The sequence below is a fragment of the Taudactylus pleione genome, unplaced genomic scaffold (assembly GCF_031769625.1).
Source record: "Taudactylus pleione unplaced genomic scaffold, aTauple2 ptg000236l, whole genome shotgun sequence".
In the NCBI taxonomy this organism is placed as follows: domain Eukaryota; kingdom Metazoa; phylum Chordata; class Amphibia; order Anura; family Myobatrachidae; genus Taudactylus; species Taudactylus pleione.
Window position 1 is genome coordinate 5331849 of NW_028284638.1, and position 24177 is coordinate 5356025.

The window sequence follows — 24177 nt, forward strand, 5'->3', positions numbered from 1 at the left end:
CCCGCATACTGATACTTGTGGTTCACCAAGTACCAACACGCGGGGGAGGCTTGCTGGGAACTGTAGTTTCACAGCAAAAGACAATATTTACATTTTCATATGCACCACACTTTACATAATCAACCCAGCACCCACCGCCCAGGGGTGCTGGGGATAGCCCCGGGCTATCAGCCTGGGGTGCCCTGAGGAGGGGGACCACTTTATTGGGGGGGATCCCTGGCCTTGGCTGACTAGTGGTCAGGGGTGATGCTGTGGCTGGGGGGGCCCAGTGAAAGGAGCCCGGTGCTGGTTCTGGTAAATACAGGGGGACCCTACGCATTTTTCACCCTGTATTTCCAGAACCAGCTCAGAGCCATGTGCTGGTTGCGCTAAATACGGGGGACCCTACATCATTTGTCCCCCGTATTTTGGCAACCAGAACTGGTTCTGAAAAGCCTGGTGCTGGTGTGCTTAATACGGGGTTCCCTACATCGTTTGTCCCCTGTATTTAGCACAACCAGTACTGGGGCTCCATAGTCCGCTGCTGGTTGTTTTCTGGGAGACGGGGCCAAGCCATTTTTTTCTTATTAAACACAGAAGCAGGTATTATGGATCTACCAGATCCGAGACTGCATTCTGTGTGCTCCTACCTCCCCCGGGTCCTAACGCCTGCCCCACCACCATCCGCATTGCTGCCCGCACCGCCACCGCTAAAGCCTGCTACTGTTCCCGGGTTTTGGCCGCAGCTAACGGCCGCTACCCCCCACGCCTTTCCGCCGGCTCCCGCTGCAGCTAACCGCCAGCTTCTTTCCCCCGAGCCCACCACCGCTAAAGCCCGCAAATGACGCCCATCTTTGTGCACCCAAGTGAAGCCACAGTTATTACACCTGCTGGAGGCTCCTACTGCGGCTGCGCAACAAGTTGAGAAGTCCTATCTCTACAATGGCGCATTCTTGAGGTAATAGTTTAAAAACTGTAACTTTCTAATGTACCTGAACCCCAAAAGCACGTACCCTGGCACAATAGCTACCTAATAAAACAAACCCCAAGTCTAAATGCCACCCCTACCCTGAGTTTTGCCTTCCCCCCAAAAAAACAGACTACAGCAGAATAGTGTTCCTAATTGAGAATGTCAGAACAAAGTGACAGTTGGAGCTTTAGATTACTCCCAAATCCTCATTATTTTATGTTTATGCCCTGAAATTTCACACGCAGCACCCAGTGACAGTTCTACCTGGCCATACCGTACCGCTAATAGCTTTTGAGGTGTAGGCCCTTGAACACCCTGCCCCCCTCCGGAATTCTCTATGGAGAAATCCATTTTTTTAGATGCAGCCTTAATATAAGGGCACGACTGTGCCCATATAATATATATCTATATATATGTATATATGCGTGCAGTAGAGTCATATGCCTATGCCGGTAATTCATTCAAATTACCTCTTTTTTAGTTTAAAAAGATGATTTTCTTTTGCACTCAAAAAGAATAAGGATTTTTTGTCATTAATATGTAATGTAAAGAAATTAAAAAGTGAAGATAATAAGAAAAGATTATTATATTAAATATATTATTATTATAATATTAAATACCTCAATAATGGATTAATATGTGGAGTGTGTATATACAACCTAAGAAGAAAGGGAGAAGCACTTCATAGAACATATCAGGTTAAGTAAGCCTGCAAAAAGCTCAGTGTCCATTATGCGCAGTGATGCACTTGCTGTTTTTGCAACACCATACTGTAGGAGTCCTCTAATCAGCATTAAGAAAACCTAGTAGCAGCACAGAGCATTCTGCTGGCAAGCTTGGAAACTGCAGCAGCAACTGCAAGTGACAAATTCATTCTTCAGTTCAATTCTTGCAGTAAGATGTATTTACTCAATTACTCTTGGTTACCTACGGGGACAACGACTTAACATTGGAGAACATCCAATAACCACTACCCTATTGGAATCTGTTCTGTTGCTAGTGCTGACTGTGGTTCCTGGGTGATACATTTGCTGTAGGGGTGGAACCTAGAATTGACTGAAGTGGAAATAATCCTCTTATAGCCTTAGATCTGTTATCATTATGTTTATATACATACTGTATATTTTAAAAGACTTTGGGGTCTATTTACTAAGCTTTGGATGGAGATAAAGTACACGCCAATCAGCTCCTAACTACCATGTCACAGGCTGTGTTTGAAAAATAACAGGAGTTGGTTGGCTGGTATTTTTATCTCCGTCCATTTTATCTCCATGTAACGCCTAGTAAATAGACCTTTTTGGGGTCTATGCACTAAGCCTTGGAGAGAGATAAAGTGGAGAAAGAAAAGTACCAACCAATCAGCCCCTAACTGTCATGTTTGAAAAATGATAGGAGTTTATTGGTTGGTACTTATCTTTCTCCACACTCTCACCAAGGCTTAGTGAATAGACCCCTATGTATGTATTTATAATTTGCATTTTTATTGTTATAGTGATAACCATGTACTGTATGTTTCAATCTAGTTATACAAATTCTTTAGATTATATTTGAAATGATTCATTATATACTGTATGTTCAGTGCTTCCACTAAGTAGGCACTAGAACAAAACAATTCAGATATTGTATGTCAAGGCCATTGAACTGAACAATTTTGACACAATAATGTGATTTAGATCATACAAGGATGGTAACTTGTACAGCTCTGGTGCTGTCACTATCTTTTAATATCTGCACTGTCAAGCGCTTGGAAGAGGCTATTCATGTAGATGTTAAAATCTATGCACATTGCTGATTCCACTGTCAGGTTTATGCTAGGAAGATGGAAAAACCTAGACAAGAGAGAGGAAAGGGTGGAAAGGGAAAGGGTGGAGAGAGATAAGCAGCGGAAATAAAAAATAAATAAATGATACTAAACTTTATTTGAATTGAGAATTTTGGATTATTACTATTATTATCATCTGCTGTTGTAGGACAATGTGTTACTGTTGATTGACATCTGAATGAGATAAATGCCATATGTATTCATTAAAAAGAAACCAGTCACTTATAAATTGTGCCAGTGACCATGATACAAATGAGGTTTAATAATACTAAATAAAAAAAACTGTACTCATCTATAATATTTTTATAGTGTTTTTGTTTTTTAAAAATCTGTCTATTTTCTGGATAGTTGCAGGCAAAATGTATATACTTCCAGGATTTTATGCCTGTTCCATATACTCTCAATTCCATTTACTGCCTCAGATAATCTTGCTCTACAATCCTATATCTATTCATTTATAGAACAAAAAACATCAACATAATCCTTGTATAAGGATCAATATTAACCTGTTGCTCCCTCTTTAGAGATTTAGCAGTGCTTAATCACCTTAACAATTACCAAACTGAATAAAGTTAACCACTTTGCCCATTGGCATCTTAACCATAGAAGCAAGCACTTGTTGGACATCAAGAGCTCTACACATACAAATATTGAAATAAGAAATGTATTATAGGTTTCAAGGCCTGTGCAACAATTAAAAAGTAAATGTAATCCTAATTTTAGTCGTGATGTCTAATTGTGGGGCACAGTACGACCTCAAAGGTTTCTATGCATTCTGTCAGAACTTCCTAACAGCTCAATCTCTAGGTTAATTTGCATACTGGGGAAATTACAATATTTCTCGCATTCCTTACATCCTCATATAGAATACATTATCTGCCACTGAAAATTTCCAAGAACGTTATAACCTACCTGTAAATGGACACTTCTATTTTCTCCAATACTGAAGAGCTATGCCTATCCAATTTTGTACCAGTGAATTCTTGTGACATTATTAATTAACATCACAGTAATTTCTTTGCAGGGCTAAAATACCCTTTTAAATGCATGGGTGGACTCACAAAATTGATTTAACAGTACAATGTTTGTTGTAATAGCCTCTATTAGCTCTGACCTGCATTGGCTCGATTAGAGCTTAAAATAGGAGAGACCTATTAGTGTCTCAAGTTACTACATTGTGTTTAGAAGGAAAACTGGGGGGAAAAAATTTTAAGTAAATGCAAAAAAATGCAAAATAAAATAAAAATAAAACCATTACTCTTCATCCTCAGAACTAGGACATATATGTGGTGAGATGAAATTGTAAGAACATTTTCTTGAATTTAGGAAAATGTATTATTTTATGTAAATTTCCCCAATCAGTACAAATAAAATAAAAATATATTTAAATAGTTTTATCAAACAAAAATCCTCTCTTCATGTCTAGTCCCCTTAGATGTAGCCAAGCCAACACAAAAACACTAAAATGACTCTAATTTGTAAGGTGTAAACTACCACCGGTTAGATTGCATACAGTGATGTTATACCTGTACTTGCTTATAACATTTTAGTGTAATCTTCTGGGATTGTGCAGATATCCAGAAACACAATACAAAATAAAATTCACTTGGGTAGAAAGTGCTGTAACTCACTTTTTTTCTGAAGAGCATTTTCAGTAGCATGTGAAAAAAAACTTTGATAATTGAACAATTCATATAACTTACCCCAATATTAAAACTGCCTGTAAAATAGTTGAGATTTGCTTGAATGAACCAGATGTTTGTTAATCCTAATCCATTACTTCTTTCCCTAGCACGCATCAAAGATTCCTCCTTATTTTCTATCAGAACAATCTGGAGTCAGAGAAGACAAATAGTTGAAGTTAATAGAAAACATTAATATCCTTGGTTTAAGAAATATATAAAACGATGTGCAAAATAAAAATAAATCCACAAAATATGATGAATATTCTAAATCTTTAACTGAAGAAATTCTACTTGGGTGACATCCTGCAGAAGGGACTCATTGATTACTATCTTGCACAGGCCAGTGTTCCTTTCTTCCTCACTCTGGAGTTATCAGAAACAGTGTGATCAGGTGTACAGTAGTTTAACGAGTACTGGTATAATAATCTGTCACTGGTAATTATTGCTATATCGACTTCTCTTTCTGTAAACAATCAGGGGAAGAATCATTTACATGCATTGCACCTAGAATAGGGTTTAACAGCTCCCATTTTTGTTTGCAGCTCTGGAAAGTGCAATCAACAATGAGTGGTGGTAAGCCATATTACATCCGCAATACCCATCACAGGACTAATCTGTCTAAAATTGCCTTGGATAACCAGTGACTGGTGACTGCTGTTCACTAAAACACACTGTTATGCAGTAAACAATAATCAGCTGTCAGGTATTATAGCAGTTGTTGCTGCTTAATCTATAAAGCAATCTCCAGCATGATTAGTGGCATTGCATCATGGGGCGGAGGCTGACATAATGCAGATTTGCGTTGTGGGGGGGGGAGAGGCCGACATGAAACGATTCATCGTGAATTGGGTAACCAAGCCTCCCACACACCTCAGGAAGCAAGGGAGTTGCCTTCTCTCTCTCTCACGGGAGCTGGGAGAACTGTCCCAACTTGGGCGGTCTTCTAGAAATTCTAGGAGGGTAGGCAGCTATGGGCCTGCCTCACACCCCATCAAAGATAAATCTGTCCACATCTTTTCAATTTGCTTCCTCTGCAGAGCTTAATGTCTACATCTAAATGTGGCACACAGCATGACATTCAGTGTCTACATCAGCAGATAACCAAGGCTGGACTGCCCTACTGTGGAAAGTTATTCAGTTATCGTGGTTCCAGTGTCTTCTGCCAAATAGTTCTAGCAGTAAAGTGATCTCACTGTTGAGCAGACATAGGGCCTGATTCAGCAAGGATGGCAATTCTGCTTATACACCGCAGTTGCTAATATCAGCGGTGCTATTTAAATGTGTGCATTCACATTGCGAACTCAGGGCAAGCGGGTCGATGTTGGCCAAGTGCGCATGCGCACGAGGGAGCGTGCTGTCGATTTTGAGTGACAGCACGCCCCCTTTGGTGGGCATTGCTGCCCAGACAGAGGCGTTTCCATGGAAAGTGATATCAGTGGAAGTGCTTTTGGCTCTGATAGAGCCAAAAGCACTCCAGGGCTTGCGGCAACGAGACCCTATCACAAGGATCTTGTCGCAAGCCCGATGGTCGCGATGGTCTTGACCATCGCGACCATCTTTTTGGCCGCTCGCTATAGGCCGCTCTAAAAAAAGGAGAGGGAGGGCACTGATTCAGAGTGAGCACTCTGAAAGAGCGTCCGGCTCTGAATCAGGCCCTCAGCCTCACATAAGGATGCCCACTTCCCCTTACTCACATCCGTATACTAGGGGAACATAGTGAAACAATTGGTAACATCGGACCCATACACACAGTTAAGGCAGGTCAGACCACACTCAGGAATTGCGCACGCTATGAGACCTCAGACGCCATCTGGAATCGCAGTGGAAAATTTATGCACACCCATGCAATGGTGTTGAAATGCACTGGCACACCTGCATTTTCCCGCCCACCCCCCCGTCACCACCCACAAACGGCACTTCCTGTCAGTCACTCTGCTCTGGGTCTGCGTATCCTCTGCAAACGCAGTTCCTATCGCAATTGCTAGTTCGCGCACACGGAATGCAATGCATATGCAATGCGAATTAATTGGCCAATTGCATGCGTATTAGCAACTGTGCTCCTTGCTGAATTGGGCCCATTGTTCTCATTTACTTTACAATTTTTAAAAGACCACTAGCCCTAAAATTTTAAATGTTAAGATATGAACCATAAACAAAATGCAGTGTTCAGTGTAAACCTGCCTGTCAGGATTAGTACCTTGTCTTGGCTTCAATGTATCGTGTTACTAGTTCAGCGGCTTGCAACCGATGTGCCGCAGCACACTGGTGTGCCGTGTGCGGTTCTTAGGTGTGTCGCCGAAGATGTGACTGCCAGTGCACATCCGCTACTGCCGCCAGTTAAAACCTCAGGCCCCAGCAGCACTGGGCTCTTACTCTTATGGATTGCTCAGAAGCGGCACGGGCCATGACATTTGTCCTGACCTATAGAGATGCAGCTGCGTGACATCATAGGTCACACATGCCGCGTCGCTGTCCCTCTCGCCCGCAGAGTGCTCTTTGCTCTGCCCTGCAGTGAGTGACTAAGTAGGGCTCCAATCACAGTGCTTCAACAACTCCTGCCGCTGAAGGACAGGGACAACTGCGATCTTCTCTGCTGTTGGAAGGTAGGGGACAATGTGTTTTTTTGTTTTTCTCTGTGGGGGTCATTGTGAATGTGTTTGTTCTGTGGGAGGCATTGTAATTGTTCTTTTTCTGTGGGGACCATTGTGAATGTGTTTGTTCTGTGGGAGGCATTGTAATTGTGCTTTTTCTGTGGGGGCTATTGTGTTTTTTTCTGTGGGGGCCATTGTGATTGTGTTTTTTTCTGTGGGGACCACTGCTATTGTGTTTTATCTGTGGGGGCCTTTGTGATTGTGTATTTTCTGTGGGGGCCTTTGTGATTGTGTTTTTTCTGTGGGGACCACTATTATTGTGTTTTTTCTGTGGGGACCACTCTTAATGTGTTTTTATCCATGGGGGCCATAGTTATTGTGTTTTTTCTGCTGGGCCATTGTGATTCCGTTTAATATTTAGTAATTTTAACAGAAATAACAAATATCAACATATATTAAATATAAGTTGATATTTGAAATTATATATTAGATTTAAAAAAAAAAACTAATGGTGTGCCTTGGCAGTTTTAACATTTTGTTTAGTGTGCCGCAAGTTAGAAAAGATTGAAATCACTGTTCTAGTACATTGTCTTTCTTGCCTTAAACTGAAACAGTTAAGCTGGCAATACACCTAATGATATCTTTCTAGTTGGCTGATTTGAACGAAAATCTGGTAATGTATGGAAACAAATGACAATTGACTATTTTCTCCAAAACACTAGGGATGTGGGGGCTCGGATTAGTTTGGATTTTCCCACCAAGTTTGGATTTTTCCCGTGATTTTTGGCAGAAAAAAATCAGAACTTGGCGTGAAAATCCAAACTAATCCGAGCCCACACATCCCTACAAAACACTGGGAAATGGATGAAAACGGTCTTTCAGACAAATTGGTTAAATACATTTGATTTAACCAATTTGTCTTAATGACAGTTTGTGTCCGTTTCCAGTGTTTGGGTGCAAATGGTACCTCTCCCATACTTTACCAGATTTTCAAGTTGGATGGTTGGAAAGATAATCTTTAGGTTATTCTTCCAATAGCAGTTCTTGAGATACTATTATTATTCTTAATTTATATGGTGCCACAAGGGTTCCGCAGCCCCTAACAAAGCACATAAACAAATGAGCAGAACAAGAAAACAGTGACTTACAGTACAAGACAATGCAGGATAAGTACATGGTCATTGTATCTGCATCAGTGGTTATGACACTCAAGCAGCAGGGTGGCAGAAATCAATGGTTAGATGCCATTGTAGGGAGTATGTAGTAGATGATAGTATAAGAGAAGGTGAAGCACATGAGGGAAGATGGCACTGCTCATGAGAGCTTACATTCTAAAGGGGAGGGGTGACACAGATGGGGTAGACAGTTAGCAGGGTACAGAAGGTTAGGATGAAATGCTTTGATGAAGAAGTGAGTTTTGAGAGCCCGTTTGAAGTTTTGTAGAGAGGTGGAGAGTTTGATAGGGAGAGAATTCCAGAGGTAGGGAGCAGCATGTGCAAAATCTTGGAGGTGGGAATGGGAGGAAGTAATCAGTTGGCAGGAGAGGCGGCTTTCATTTGTGGAGCGAAGAGGGTGGGTAGGATTGTGAAGGGCGATAAGGTCGGAAATGTAATTGGGAAAGGAATGGGAGTTTGTAGGAGAGGGAAGAGTCAAGGATACCTCCAAGACAGCGCACGTTGGGGCTAGAGGAGATGGTTGTGCTGTCAATAGATAATTAAATTGTGGGAAGTAAGATTAAGCGGGAGGATGGGAAGATGATCAGTTTAGTCTTTCTAGGTATTTATTATTACTCCGTGAGCTTCATCTGTTCCTAGTGTGACAAAAGCACTGGTAAGGTCATACACAGGAGATATAATTGTCCCAGGTTTCTGACCTATATGTATTAGAAACCCCAGGAAAATGTCAGTGATTGCAAAACAGACTTGATAGTGTTTGGGCTTTAATAAAAGCCGGATATGGGGTTTCTGGGGTTATGAATCGTGAGGGTAGGCTCCATCCATTAGGTCCATTTCGGGTCTTCAGGTCTGTAGCCTGAGAACGGGCTAATTAATTCTTGCACCTGTAAGAGGCTGATAAAGGTGTGTCAGGGGTTTTACTCAGTGTCTCACAATCTGGGGAAAAAGACAGCAGACCTATTAAGAGACATTGCGATATATGACCGTGAGTACTGTGCAGATGCCTATGTTTGTGGTAGGGGCATTAGGTCTTACCACTGATGAGAGAGGGAATCTCTAGGTTTAGTTAGAGCCCAGACAGGTTAGGATTTTATTTTATGTTTTTTTTTTTCTGCACAGTAAACTAGCTTTGGATAATATCATCGAAACCCTGGACTGGTGTGCTGTTTCCTGGATGCTGTGTGTTTGGAAGTGCCCATCTAACACAGGAGAGGGCACCCCTAACTTAATCTTAACTAGTCAGAGGATGCAATGGGGTGTGTAAACCTAGTCAGCTTCCCATTGCGTTTGCTTGATTATTGTGGTTTGTAATTGTGATCATGTAGTATCATAGCTGTCCTTGTTTTTGTTACCAGTATATTGACTGTCAACAAGGTGACTGGATCCCAGAGAGACACGATTACACTGCAGATAGCCAATATATCACTTTAATTATGATCTAGAGTTTTTATAGTTTACTTTTTTAAATGTAGTTTTCTTTTAATACATTAAATAAATATTCTGTTCTCATCAAACAATGGGCATTTCCTTTTATATAAATATTTATGTACTGCACTTATCAAATGTAATCATTGTAATGTTATTTCAGAAAATGTTAGTCAAATTGTTTATAATAAAAATATTGCTTCAGGTGGCATACACTAATACTGCATTGTTATTCTAGCCCTGTAAATTAAGACTGCACATATTAATTTCACTGTATAGGATAAGATGACTCTTTGATTGGCAGAAGATTAAATCCCTCACCTGTGGTTGACTCTATCCAGATTTCCTACCCAGCTTCCTGAATTTTTCTCCCTACACAGTGATTGATGACCACATGTTTTTTTTTTTATCATGTAGAACATTTTTTTCTGTTTCATGGAGGAAAAGAAAATCTGACCTTTAATGGCACATCTCCATTCTCTTACATGAATACCGTGTTTGAAATCATCACAGATCACCAGCAATTTCTTTTGCATTTAGCAGTACAGGGCAGAGCATGCAAAGTTTGACCATGGGGACCATAGTTAAGCAGCATCTCTATATAATGTTTACATTAACAAAGCCAAGGTGAATTGGTTATATTTGGTTCCAAACCAAGGTGAATGTTCTATTGTTGCATGGTTACAGGCTGGCCTTCCCTCAGGGACTAGTCTCCTGCTTATATTGCTACAGATCCATCCCTCTCCTTCCTGTTACTCCCTGTCCTCTTCATTCCTCCCCTCTCCACCCTTGGTTCCCCATTCCTGCTCCCTTCCCTCCCCAGACACCTCGAAACCCCTCATACGCTGCACCCATGAAACCCTCTTCCCCTACCTCTCCCACACCTGTATTTCTCTCCTGGTCAATCTCCCCTTACATCTAAGCAGTGGCTTCCGCTTCCCAGCGTGTGTGTGATCGACCTGCAAGTGACAACACAGCATTACCTGCCACACCTCAGTGTCTGTGTGGATTCCCGGCGAGTACATTATTAGCAGTGTCAGCTGCAATTCAGTATTGTGAACCTTTGTTTATTCATCCCAGCACTCTCAGCAGCCTCTCTGTGTCTTTGTGGCCAATTAGCTCATAACACCCAGCTGTCTGCACTACTATTCAGTGCTATGTGCACTATTTCCAATTTACAACTCCTCAATTTCAGTTGCAATTCCTTGTCTGTATATTCAAGCAAGCAATAACTTTTACAGCAATTCCTGATATCACTCAGTGCATACCAGCTATTCAGGCTGGAACTAGCCAACTGCATACCAGCTATTCAGGCTGCAATTAGCCAAGTGCATACCAGCTATTCAGGCTGCAACTAGCCAAGTGCATACCAGTCTTCAAGACTGCAACTAGCCAAGTGCATACCAGCTATTCAGGCTGCAACTAGCCAAAAATTCTATGCATAGACAAGGCTGTGGGCAGCACAAATATTGGTACTCGAGCACCCACAGAGCTGGCTCCTAAGGAGATAGGTAATCATGCTTTCATAAATTCACATAGAGCTAGGTATGAGGTCTGGAAGGCTCAGTCACATCTTTATGTCATGGAATTGCTTACCTGGCATAATGGCAGCATATACGCCAAAACAATCCCAACATGACCCTGTGTTAGAGAAAAAACAAGAATGAGTCTTTCCAATCTTACAGCTGGATATAAATGATTCTTATGTGGAAGGAGGTTATGGCGTGCCAAGTAGCTGCATTTACTTGACAGTCTGGAAATTTGCGCACCATTATCTATGCATCATTAAATTGAAATGCATCAAACTGTCAGAATTGTTTCCTAATTTTAGAATTAATTTACAATATCAATATGCACAAATATGGGTTTAAAGTAAATCTTTTCTGAATTTAACTCCACTCCATCTAGCTATAAATTGTGTATTTCCTATAGAATAATAACAGTCTTTCCAGGACTAAGCCTATTCGAAGTCCATTTGTGCACAAATAATAATTGATCTCAGAAACACATATTGATCATCTGAATACTGGATAAATTACAACATTTGGGATTGTGTTAATAACACAACCATAGGGTAACAGAGACAGATTGCAGCCTTGATTTTAATCTTCTTTTCTGATCTATATATTTTATTTTGCTGCTTTTATTAAAGTAACCAGAAAGTGGATATTACATTAATATCGATAAAAGTAAAATTTTAATGGTTTATTGTCCCTTCTCTTGCAATATCTATGCAGTACATGTGTGTGCTCCATTGAAAGGATTACTTTTCGTATTTTGGATGTCTACTGGCCTTGTAATCTTATGCAGGGTATAAACTTACAGATAAATCACTGGTTCCACGGAACAAACGATATATCTATAGTACAATGGCGATTGTGTACCGATTTAATGTCTGCGATGGACGTCGTTCAGAGACATACAGTATGTCATCTGTCCTGCAGCACAGCCGATGCCAATATATCGGTAGGTCTGGCTGTGTGCACGAGCGACGCTGACTGCAAGTATGCTGCAAGGACTCGGTTACTGACATCTGGCAGGCAGTTTAAATGCCTGCCCAGTTGTGATGTTGGCGCAGACACATTGGCCAAACGATTAGCAAGTGTTTATGCACTTACCGATCATTAGGTAGGTCAGTCTTCCAGCCGACCCGTCGGCTAGTTGTGTTACGACCTTAAGTTTATTTTATCCTAAATGATAGATAAAATATATATATATATATATATATATATATATATATATATATACACACAGTATATAATCAAATGTCCTGACTGATTGACTCATTATTGCCCGCCCAAACCCCTGGACCTAAGAAACATGGAAATCGTTCAGTATTTGCTCTCTGTGGGGGCAATTCAATTCAACGAGAATTGAATAGCTCCGGGAGCGAGCTCCTGAAACTATTCAATTCGGTGCGATGTGTGGTCGTAGAATGCCGGTTCTCGAGCCTTAACAAGGGTTTTAAGGCGCGGTAACCGGCATTCTCTGACCAAAGTGCCGGGCGCGTGGCTGTTAGCGCCGCGGTATGCAGAAAAACAGCTGCGTGCCCGGCACTTTTGTCAGATATCTCCTCGCATCTCCAGGGGGGTGCGAGAAGAAATCCTTAGTCCTCCCAAACAGCGCGGTATATTGAGTAGCTTCGGGAGCTCCCTCCCGCGACTATTCAACATCGCGTTGAATTGAATCGCCCCCTATGACTTTGGCACCCACTAAGTAGGGAATTTTCGAAATTCGACTCCTAAGGGGGTGAAAAGGGCTAAAATGTTTCCTGTCTCTGTGCAATGTACTGACTGTCTGCTGACTCGTCGTGGCTGCAGCACAGTTCAAAATTCAAATAGGGGAGCCACACCAACTGTCACCCCAAAGTCTGCCAAACATCACTGGCAGTTCAGCTGATGTGGCCCCCCTAATTGATAGTTGGACTGTGCTGCAGCCCCATCTGTAGAACCGCCACAAGCCGTATGATCCTGACGTATGATCCTGACGTATGATCCAGACGTAGTCCAGGTTTAAAGATGACTTAATTAGTACCTCGTACTTTTGATTTACCCATCTGTGCTCAACCATGGATATCCTTAAAACCTGGACCGTTACGGTGCCTTGAAGACCGAGTTTGGGAACCTCTGATTTAGGATAAAATAATTTTACATTACAAGGTCAGTAGACATATTAACAGTAATGGTGCATACACATGGTCAGATCTGTCAGATGAACGATTGAACGATTTTTACCAATGATTTGAACGATTTCAGACAGTATTAAAATTAATTAAATCGTCCAAATCTGACTGCAAATACATCAGATGTCAGATATTGTTATCTGACATTAGATATGAACGATTTTAACAATCGTTATCGTTCAGATCTGACACAAACTCTGACCGTGTGTATGTACCATTACAGTAGATAACTGACAGTTCTATAGCATGTCACATGATCAGCCTGTTAAGGTTAAAAATCACATTCTACATGTCATTTCTATCTATCTATCTATCTATCTATCTATCTATCTATCCATTGTGAGATACATATCAGCAGATACAGTTGATAACTGACAGTTCCCTACAAAATGGTCAGGGCAAGATTATCAATATGACGGATGGAGCTACAGCTCCAGGCCTCACATAAAAATAGGCCCATCATTAGCATGATGCTGCCTAGCTGGTCACACAGCCATACATTTTAAGTATTAAAATAGTTTTTCTAGTTTTCTCACCAAATTATACATTTATTCTATTGTTTCTATTTTTATGTATTTAGGAAAACAGTGAGGCTGATAGTGTATGGAGTGTACACACAGACGTGGCTCTGGTCACACACACACAGCACTGGTTACAGTTCCTCCCCTTCTCGGTATAGGCCCTTGAACATTTTCAGCCTCAGGGCCATGTGGCACTTAATCCGATCCTGACTATACCACGTTGTTCATTGCATCGTCAATGAACAAAGCATTGGGCATACACACTATACGATGTACACAATATATTGTTCCTATCTGCGACTGGATGATATATCAAACAATATATTGTATAGTGTGTACACATCTTAAGTTGTCCATGTAACATCCTAAATATATGGGGTCCATGGGTAGATACTCTATAATGTTAGTGGTTTTGTAATGTTGGCATTTATCTTAACTATGATTTTCCTACATCTATCCTCAATACATCACACAGTGCGATATGGCTGGCGTGAGTGAGCCGCCAGGTCCCGTGCAACTTTGCTATAGAGTCAGGCATTATTTTTGCCAAAAATGCGTATAAATCGCAATGCCTTGCAACTAGGACGCACCAGCAGACTATGCTGATTGATTTGATATGCAACATTTGTATACCTATGTGTGACTGAGTCTGTAAACAGAACTTGGTGTGGAAAAAAGTTGCGGCCGCTGCATTGCAGGGCATGCATAATGTTACATATCAAATCAATCAGTACAGTCTCCTGGAGCGTCCTATTCGCATTGCAACCTAGACGCATTTTCGGCATAAACAGACGCAAAAAAGACGCCCAGTGCTAGCACAGTCTCACAGGACCTGACGCCCCGAGAGGGGCTGTTTGGCACGACTGCAGCAAAGATGTGCAAGAACACATCTGTAATTAAACTTATATAAAGCCCTAAAAATGTGCTTTATTGGCTAACAATACTATTGTTCATTCTTCAACTCCTGAATTCCAAAATTAGTGGGGTTAAAGCAGCCTGTAGTCAATGAAATCATCAATATACTCACAGCGGCACAGAGTATTTCAGAAGACGGGTGTTAGTATTTGAGGCTATTGTTACATGTGTTATGACGTGAGGAGGGTAATGAAAACAAGAACATAGCCAAAGTGCGAGGTAGTGGCAGGTTACAGAGCTCCAGCTTTGGACCCTGGTAGCGCACATGCACTGAGACATATTATAAACAATGTGTCAGGAAGAGTATGCCTGACAAACGCAGCACCAAAGAGGCAACTGCTCCCATTCCAGGGGTGTGGGTTCAATGCTGTTCCACCGTCCCAAAGCACGCCACTATGCTCTTTGGTACTGAGTGCACTTGCGCCAGTGGATTTATGTAGTTATGTAGTTAATTCACATATTTTATTAAACAGTAATAAGCAGCTTTTAAATAGTGTAAAACTTAATAAAATTAAAGATAAATAAGATAAAAATTGTAAAATCTAAAAAGAACATATATATATATATAATGTATATTAGATACATTACCCCTCCGCTGCAAAAATCCACAATAGTGTCGCCTGGCTTAGCCATATTAATCACTACCGATAAGAGATTATTTAGCTGCTGTTGTTTTCTCTGTGCCCGGTCATTGGACATCTTGCCTAAGAAGCAAAAAAACATTAAGTAAGTTATACACTGTGTGTAAATATCTGTGGAAAACATACTTTACTGCACTATTTGTGTTCATTATATATGACTGCAGTCAGGGCCGTGTCTACCTATAGGCTAAATGGGCAGTTGCCCAAGGATTCTAAGGGCCAGTGGCCGATAGCACCCCTACCCCCCATCGCATAGCTGCCACCGCTGAAAGTCCTGCATGTGGAGGAGGCAGAGGCGGGTACCGGCTTAGGGGGGTACCTAGCGGCAGTGCAGCCAGTGCATTGCACCGGGGCCCGCTGTGGTGCAGGGGCCCATAGCCGCCGCTGCACCACCGCTAGTGTCCCCTGGGCCCCAAGTGTAGGGCAGACCGCAGTGAGAGCGGTCTTCCCTACACAGTATACAACACACAGCCACCAGCGGCGGCTGTGTGTTTGTTATAGCAGCCAATGAGAGTCAGACAGACTCTCATTGGCTGCTGCAACTTACACGGAGGGAGCCAGCTGGAGCTCACTCAAATTTGTTGTACTGTACATGTTCAGACTGTTACTTGTGGTTTTTTCCTGTAAATGACTTCTGTTTTTCTGCCGATAGCCAACACCCCCCCCCCTCCCCCGGGACAGCCTCCACCGATAGCATCCCATCCCCGGCAGGGGATTGTTTAATAGGGGCCCCAGTGCATTGCTTTGCCCAGGGGTCTGCACTGCTGTTAAGACAGCCCTGACTGCAGTCAATGGAAAGGTAACACTAACAATTATGCAGTGCTACTATATTTAAGTCATCATCATGTAATACCATCATTGTAGTCATAATGTACAGTATGGATTGTTTGGCAGCGTGAGATACCATACAGAATGGAATTTTATCTGTACCCTGAACATTACAAGAAACTGTTCTAATAGCACCACACAAACCATTGTCTCTCACTCATGGAGAGTTTATTGGTTCCTTTGGTTAGAACAAATTAACCTAAAATGTCTTATATTGAGTGTGTGTGTGTGTTTGTTATTTCATGCACTTGTTGGAAAAACAACTGGCGAATATTAGTGGCTAGTATGGATAGGACCATTAGCCAACTCCATGTAATCAGGTCACATCTATTGGATTTGGTCACCCACATGAATGGCCACATTGGACACAGAGTATTTTTTCCTCTTAATAAGGCATTATAATTTGATAATAACTTGTGTGTATTTCAGGGGAGGAAGGTATAGTATTCACCATGACGATTAATGGCAGAGAACATCAGGGCATTCGCTTGATGCTTGCTTGAGTTGGCAGGAGGTGTTATACTTATGTTGCCTTAAGCAAAACATGATGCAAAGGTATTTATAAAAAATATTATTCCTGCTTACAGGTCAAATACTGCCTATATTTGAATGGTATATACTCACACTGGTCAGCTTTACATATACCCTGCATTTTAGAGATAGGTATTGCTGTAATTTCCACAAGTTGTGCATTTGACATTTTGCCCCTTGCAACACAAATTTTGTACCAATAACTTCATTGCTCCTAACTCTAAATGATGTCCTCTATCTTTTTTTCCCCAAATGAGAGAACATACACTCAAAAACTGAAACAAAAAAAAGTTTTGTGAGATTTTACATTATGTACTTTAGAAAGTACAGTAATTTAGCAAAGCAGTCAAGTGCAAATATCAAAATGTGGTAAATATCTAGTATTCAGTATATGCACATAGAACATAATACAGTACAGTATATAAGAACACATTATTTAAAATATACGCTGCTACAGTATATTTATACAAGTGCAAAGGTGCCTAATCTTTCCATTTCACGCATGCATAGGTCCACACTCAAACTGTATATAATATATATATATTTATATATTAAGAAGCACAGGCATTATCTTATGCTAATATAAAATATATAAAAATGGCTTGGTAAATAAAAATAGAATCTATTAAAAAATAGCTATAAATAATAACAATACCATGGAAAAGCTGTCAACAGAATAAACAGCAGATACAGACAAGTTCCTTGTACTATGAGCTATAGATTTCTCTTATTCAATTAGAGGCGAAAAGCCGTTTTCACCACTTTCCGAAGTATCGCCCTATTCAATTCCAGGACGTTTTCGTATGTGCGAAAATTCCATAAGCTAAAACAGGCAAAAATGTTTCTCCACCCAAAGGCAGGAGAAAAGATGTGCAAAATCTCTATTTTGGGCTAAAAATGTGGGGACTTGGGGTCTGATTCAGAGCCGGACGCTCTGAACGAAAGCCCGCTCTGAATCAGGGCGTTTTTTTTTTTTTTTTTGGTGCGTCCTTCTGGACGCTCGCATAGCTGTGGGTTACCACCCACAGCTTATGCGAGCGTCCATGATGATGGTCGCGATGGTCAAGATCATCGCGACCATCGGGCTTGCGACGAGACCCTGCGGTGGGGTCTCGCTGCCGCAAGCCCTGGAGTGATTTGGGCTCTATCAGAGCCAAAATCACTCCCACTGACATCACTAGTGATGTCAATGGGGCCGGACCCAGACAGTAGGCGTTCCCATGGGAAAGCCTCCGTCTGGGCAGTCACGCCCTGGCACGCCCTCCAAAGGGGGCGTGCTGTCACTCACCATCGACAGCACGCCCCCTTTGGTGCGAAACCTCGAGCAACGGCTTCCCTGTCGCTCGCCGGGTCTCGCGCATGCGCACGACGGAGCAGCCTCCGTCATGCGCATTTGGGTACCATCGACCCGCTTGCGAGCGTCCTGCGCTTGCGAGCGGGTCTGAATGAGACCTTTGGTTCAGAGCCCTTTGGACTATTAAAGCAAAACAACTTAAAAAAAAAATATTAAATACCCCCTAAAAATTTCATGATATTTTTGGGGTGAAAAAGTGATGGAAAATGTGTCTAAAGTACTGGGACGGGTATATTGGGGTGCTGTATGGATGGGACAGGTGTTTTTAGGATTGCAGGGGGGCTGCACCAGCTGTTTTTTTATAAAGTTTTTTAAAATGCACTTTATTAACTCCAAAATAAACTAGTACCCATTTAAATGTGCCCCCAATTTAACTACAGCAATTATTTTTCACCAAAGAAATTGCTTTATATAATTTTTACACAATAATGCAATAGTGCATATAGCAACCATTTGACTCAATTTAGGAATCCAAAATACTTTTATTACAGCTATTAGTACACTTCTATATTGATTACCAGGATCACTTACGCTTTTTTATGGGGTACAGACTGATTTGCCCCCCAAAAAACAGTCCTTTTCACTAGTTTCGCCATTCGCATGTCCTCGTTTTCGCCTGTTCTGCAATTGAATAGGGCAAACAGCTGGAGCGTGCGCTGTGAAAGTACGCGATAACTTCACTTCAAAACAGGCGAATGAGGCGAAAACACAGCGCTTTTTGCCTCTAATTGAATCCGGCCCATAGACGGGATGTAGTGAAGATACTGACGGGTGAGATTCTGGTGGTCAGAATGCCGGCACCGGAAATCCGACACCTGTCAGAATCCCGATGCCGGTATCCCAAAGATAAGTAGCAGGGTTTAGGGGGAGGTTGAGGGTTAGGCACTAAGGCTGGAGGGTTAGGTTTAGGGTGCGACCAACAAAGTGTCGGTAATCTAACCCTGTCGGGATGCCGACGTCGGGATTCTAACCGCCAGGATCCCTAAAGCCGGCATCCCGTGCCCATCCCATATAACAGTCCAATGGTACATCATTAAAGTGTATTAAGGGCATACAGTCCACCAAAAATAAAGACCAATGCATATCCCAATCTATAAACAAATGACCGCAGATGGGTAAATTCAATAGCTGACGTGCGGTAATCCTAACTCTAGGGGACCAAATTGTAAAAAGAGATGTCTCACTTCAAAGTATTACAGTGTACGCTCTAATTCAAAATATCCATGGTGTAATCAGGTAGAATGGATCCCATGTCATTAGGAGAAGTGACTGGTAAATTAGATCATCTGTCATACCTAGTACACTTGAAATCTTTTCTGGATAAGTGGTGAAGCCATTTATTTATAAATTGAGTGAAGCTGTTCATTCTTGAAATGACAATGTAATATAATACACGCAGTGTCCGGAAACACCAGTGGCAGGTTGATCAAGATCAGTCATTAGACATTGAAAGCACACAAATATCAAGGTTCACCAAAGCATACCACACCACTATACGTACCAAATGTAGAAAAACAGAATCATTGTGGTTTCTTCAGAGGATTCACCTGACTGAAAATACCAATGTGAGAAATAGTATACGTGTCTAATTCCTGCTGGTGATTGCCTTAGGGCCATACACTTATTACATTTGTCTAGCTTATTCTGCCTCATTATGTAGTAAATGATGTGGGAGGAGTCATGAGGTATTTGCACTGTCTTTATTATGTTTCACATTAAATCTAGTTCTTGCATGTGACTAGGAATTGAGGAGTATGAACGGAGACCGCATTCATATTGCAACACCACCATTTGCCCCGGAGTCGTAGCAGGGCAATATTCCACCCTGTGCTGGCGCTGCCTCTCAAACACTTGCCACCAGGAAAGCTGTGCAATGGTGACCAGTGAGTCCTAAGAAGTCTCCAGGTGGCCATTTAGGCTGCATGGTGTTGGTGTCACCCTCTAGGCCCTGCATGGTGTCTCCGTTCACCCACCCTTAGTTGCGGCCCTGATAGGCGCAGCTCCTACAATCTCTCTCTTTGTTAGCTTGTAGCGTTTCTGCTTCAATCCTAGCATGCCGACTACAGACAATACTAATACTGGGTACACACTAGATGATGTGTGTACCCATCGACGGCACATTATAACGTGCGATTAGTACACACACTACACGATCTGGTGTATATGACAGCTCGATATATCGTTCCCCAGCCGCATCCGCAGTGGTGGAGCTGGCTGGGCATATTTTCCAGGACCTCAACTATCCCTTCATAGTATAGCAGGTACGTAGACTCCTCTCCCCGATTGCTTTCAGGTTAGGGAAAGAGTGTACTGTAGTTGCTTCCCAGCTAGTAGAGGTTTGGGGCAAACCTGATCAGAAAAGCTTATAGTTTAGGGACCAGAAGCTGCTTGTGCATCCCTATTCACATCACTGTGAGAATAAGATGCATTTGAAGGTAAAAAGTCACATAAAAAGATGCTCGGCGTTACTGAGTCACACAGCTCTCACGCGTTGTGTAACACGACTTGTAGCGCATGGAGGATAGATGTATGTGGACACATCTCTAAAATGGTGCGACCCAGCGACCAATGTAACAAAAAAAATCACTCATGCTGTACACACTGCACGATCCAGTGTACGTCAACGCAGTGTATCGTTACATGCTGCAAGTAACTACACCACAATGTTCATTGCATTGTCCCATCTGATGTGCAGCACAGCAGATGGGACGATGTGATGTCTGCGATATATCGTTCCGTTTCATATAGGGACAATAAAACGTACAATACATCGTATAAGTGTGTACCCAGCTTAAGAGTGGTTTATGCAAGGCAGCTGTAAAAACTCAGAGTTAGTCACTCTCCAGAAAGGGAGATATGAGATGAAAAGCAAAATCAGGGGATCTGGAGATTATAATAAAGAGTCTCTGCTGGTTGCGTAGAGCACTGGCTGATAGCCCCATTGCACTTAAGCCCTCGCATTTGGAGTTTAGATGTGGCCTTACACATCTAGCCTCAATAGGCCATTGGTGCGAGATGCCTGGCGCAAGTGAGCCACCAGGTCCTGTGCGACTCTGCTAGTCTCAGGAGACTGTGCTGATTAATTCGATATGCACCACTTGTATATCTGTGTGGGAGACTGAGTCTGTATATGAAGTACAACAAAACTTGGCGTGGAAGAAAGCGACAGGCCGCTGCATCGTAGCATTTTTTATACAGATTCAGACTTACAGTAGTTACAGAGTTATATAATATTGCATATCAAATTAATCAGCGCAGTCATCTGGTGCATCACATTGTGACTAAGACGCATTTTCAGGTGAAAAAGACGCTGAGTGCTAGTAGGGTCTCACATGATCTGGCGTGCCAAGAGGGGCTGTTTGATACAACTGCAGCAAGAATGTACAAAGACACATCTGTAATATAAATTTCTTAAATGGAACTGAGCATGTGCGAGCCAATAAAGCCACATATGCTCTATAATTGAATTTCATTATTTGGTACTGTCAATGTGCAAGTCAATAAGTCCGCATATGCATAGCAATAATTTTACTTGAATTCGGTACTGCACAGATGCGAGATGGAAAACCGTGCATGTGCAAAATGGCATTTGAGGATTGTGGACAGTGGCTGGGCTGGAAAGTGTACAAAATGCCATCTTGAGATATCTCTGCAATAACCCTTTTGATAGAAAACTACGTTAAAGGGGCTTATCACTGCTTGATAAATAGACTCCCATATCACTAATCACAAAACCTCTATGTGTAACCTGCCCAAAATATGAATCAGCATCAGTAGGCTGGTACTTCTACAGGCATTATAGCCAATTCTGAGTTGGAAGCATAGCAAGTAATTTTGCACCTGGACAAACCATGTTGCAAATACTTTGGATGCAGGGTAAATACTAGCTGCTTTTACATGTAGCCCGCTAATGCTGGACAGCTTTATTTCATGCTTGACTACTCTCCCAGAATATTTAAAAGACTCCAGAGTCTCCAGAGGCTCTCCCGGACTCCTGGAAGGGCAGGCAAGTCTCCCAGAATCTACAGCTACCTCCCACTACCTTTGTTTGATGACACATTGTGCGCTGAATTTAGTCATTGTGGCCCTATCCCCTGCTGTACCAAGCTGGGAATTGTGGCTACTTTATATAAAGGGGGTGTGGCCACAATAATTGTAGCACCACTCCCCCATACCGCCCACCTGACTGACCATTCCTGTGACCCCTACAATTTAGATTTGAGCTATAACACACCCCTCTCAACTCTGAATTAGCCCCTACAGTATTTAAATAGAAGGGATATGCCATGTGCTTGTATTAAACAGCAGTGATTTCAAAACTGAATAGACAGATTGTATTCTTATGAATCTCGTTTCAGCCCATGGAAAAGCTTTTCTGTGAGCCGGTGTCTTTTGCTGTTTAATGCACAGAACTGGCTGTACTTGCTCTACATAGCATCTGATTTGTTATATCCACCCCTAAGATGAGCAGCACTACCATCACAAGTCGTTTACACGTTTACATCATGCAAATTTGTTCATTTACCTTTTATATATGATCAACTATAACAAATATGAATCTGCAGGCTTTTGAGCACATCTTGTATGAGCTTGTTCTAAAACACCTCATTAGGCTTTAATGATTAGGCTTTATTTTATCCACAAGCATCATGTACCTGCAGACGGCCAATATTAAACATAACATTACAACAATACTACATCATATCATAAATGTCATTGTATTTATTTCCATGATAAAGGTAATGCTTCTACACCTGTAAACGTGGTACTAACTCACTACACAAACCAAACTACTGTATACTGCTCAAGACACAAAACACACTGTTATATAGGATTTTTAGCCTTTAGATTACTGGAAAGGGCAGGTTTATACAGCAATAAAGCAATCATTGGCTTCTTAAAATATGCTTATTAATGGCCATGGCAAGGGTTAACTTTCTTATAAAAACCTTTTTTAGACAGAGGTTCACAGTACTAAGTGTAAAGCTTTAAATAGAAATATGTACAAAATTGTTTGCCCTGAACCAGAAAGCTTTTCTGCTAAGCATTTGTTCGTCTGATCATTAATTATTCTGTCCGACATTCCATGAGTTTCTCCAGCGCTTTGGTAATGATCTCAATGATCAGTGCCCCTTTAAGCATGCAGAAGAGTGAACAGCTTGAGGCACATAGATATCAACACGATTGATAGATATAGCTTCAGTGTAAACATAAACAAGCGCAGTCAGGAACTGACATGTAGTTGTAACCTCACACAATCTCCCCACCTCTCGTTCACCTCGTTTCCCAAGGTAAACTCTGCATATTAACACTGGTGTGAATGAGTTTCTGGAAGAAAGATGTTGTAGTGAAAGCCATTTGTATGTAACTGATTTGTTTGGCATGGTATGAGTCATCTGTAAGCCAAGGTTTACGTGCTTTCAACACCCTGACTATGACAATCCATAGACAGTCATTGCTTATATGGCCATCCTTTCATTCATTTATATTTTCAGAGCAACGGATACATCTGTCTTTTTGTTTTTACAGGTCGTCACCTATCCAATTCCAGCAAGTTGATTTGCAGTTACTGGTTTAGTTTTATTCAATAGTGCCCATTTTTGAAGAAACACAAATTCTGTTTCTTCATGTCATACTTGTTTATTGCACTACTATGATTAGCATGTGGCTTAGATGTCAACTTGGTGAAAAAGGTGACGGGTGAAAAATTTGGTTCGCTCAAATTGAAGGAGTACATTGTACCAGGAGAGCACATTTATAGATGTAAAATTATGAATGTAATAAAAACATTCTTTGATCTCCTCATTCTCATGGTTTAGGATGTAACTGAAGCTCCAATGAGCAGTATGAACAATGAGAAAGTTGTACTTAATTAAGGTTAGTCACTGGATAAGACTTTACCTGTTGCCCTATTGCTCTTTACCATTGGGGACTGCAGTCACATAATAGTAATAATAATAATAATTTTGTTTATATAGTGCTAAAGGACTCAAAGTGCTTTACATTTGCTTTTACAGTACAAAATACAAAATAAGCTTAAACAAGGGACAATTTGTGA

At 41.5% G+C, this 24177-nt stretch overlaps 1 protein-coding gene across 3 annotated transcripts in view; it reads right to left on the reverse strand.

The window, feature by feature from the left end:
• GSTCD (glutathione S-transferase C-terminal domain containing) overlaps positions 1-24177 on the reverse strand; it is a 221224-nt gene that overhangs the window by 48913 nt on the left and 148134 nt on the right. For all 3 annotated transcript variants that reach the window (XM_088479481.1, XM_088479480.1, XM_088479479.1), the window contains exons 6-8: positions 15354-15469; positions 11244-11288; positions 4475-4603 (exon numbers count right to left, since the gene is read on the reverse strand). In XM_088479481.1, coding sequence (XP_088335607.1) covers positions 4475-4603; positions 11244-11288; positions 15354-15469 — 290 coding nt within the window. The remainder of the gene's footprint in view (positions 1-4474; positions 4604-11243; positions 11289-15353; positions 15470-24177) is intronic.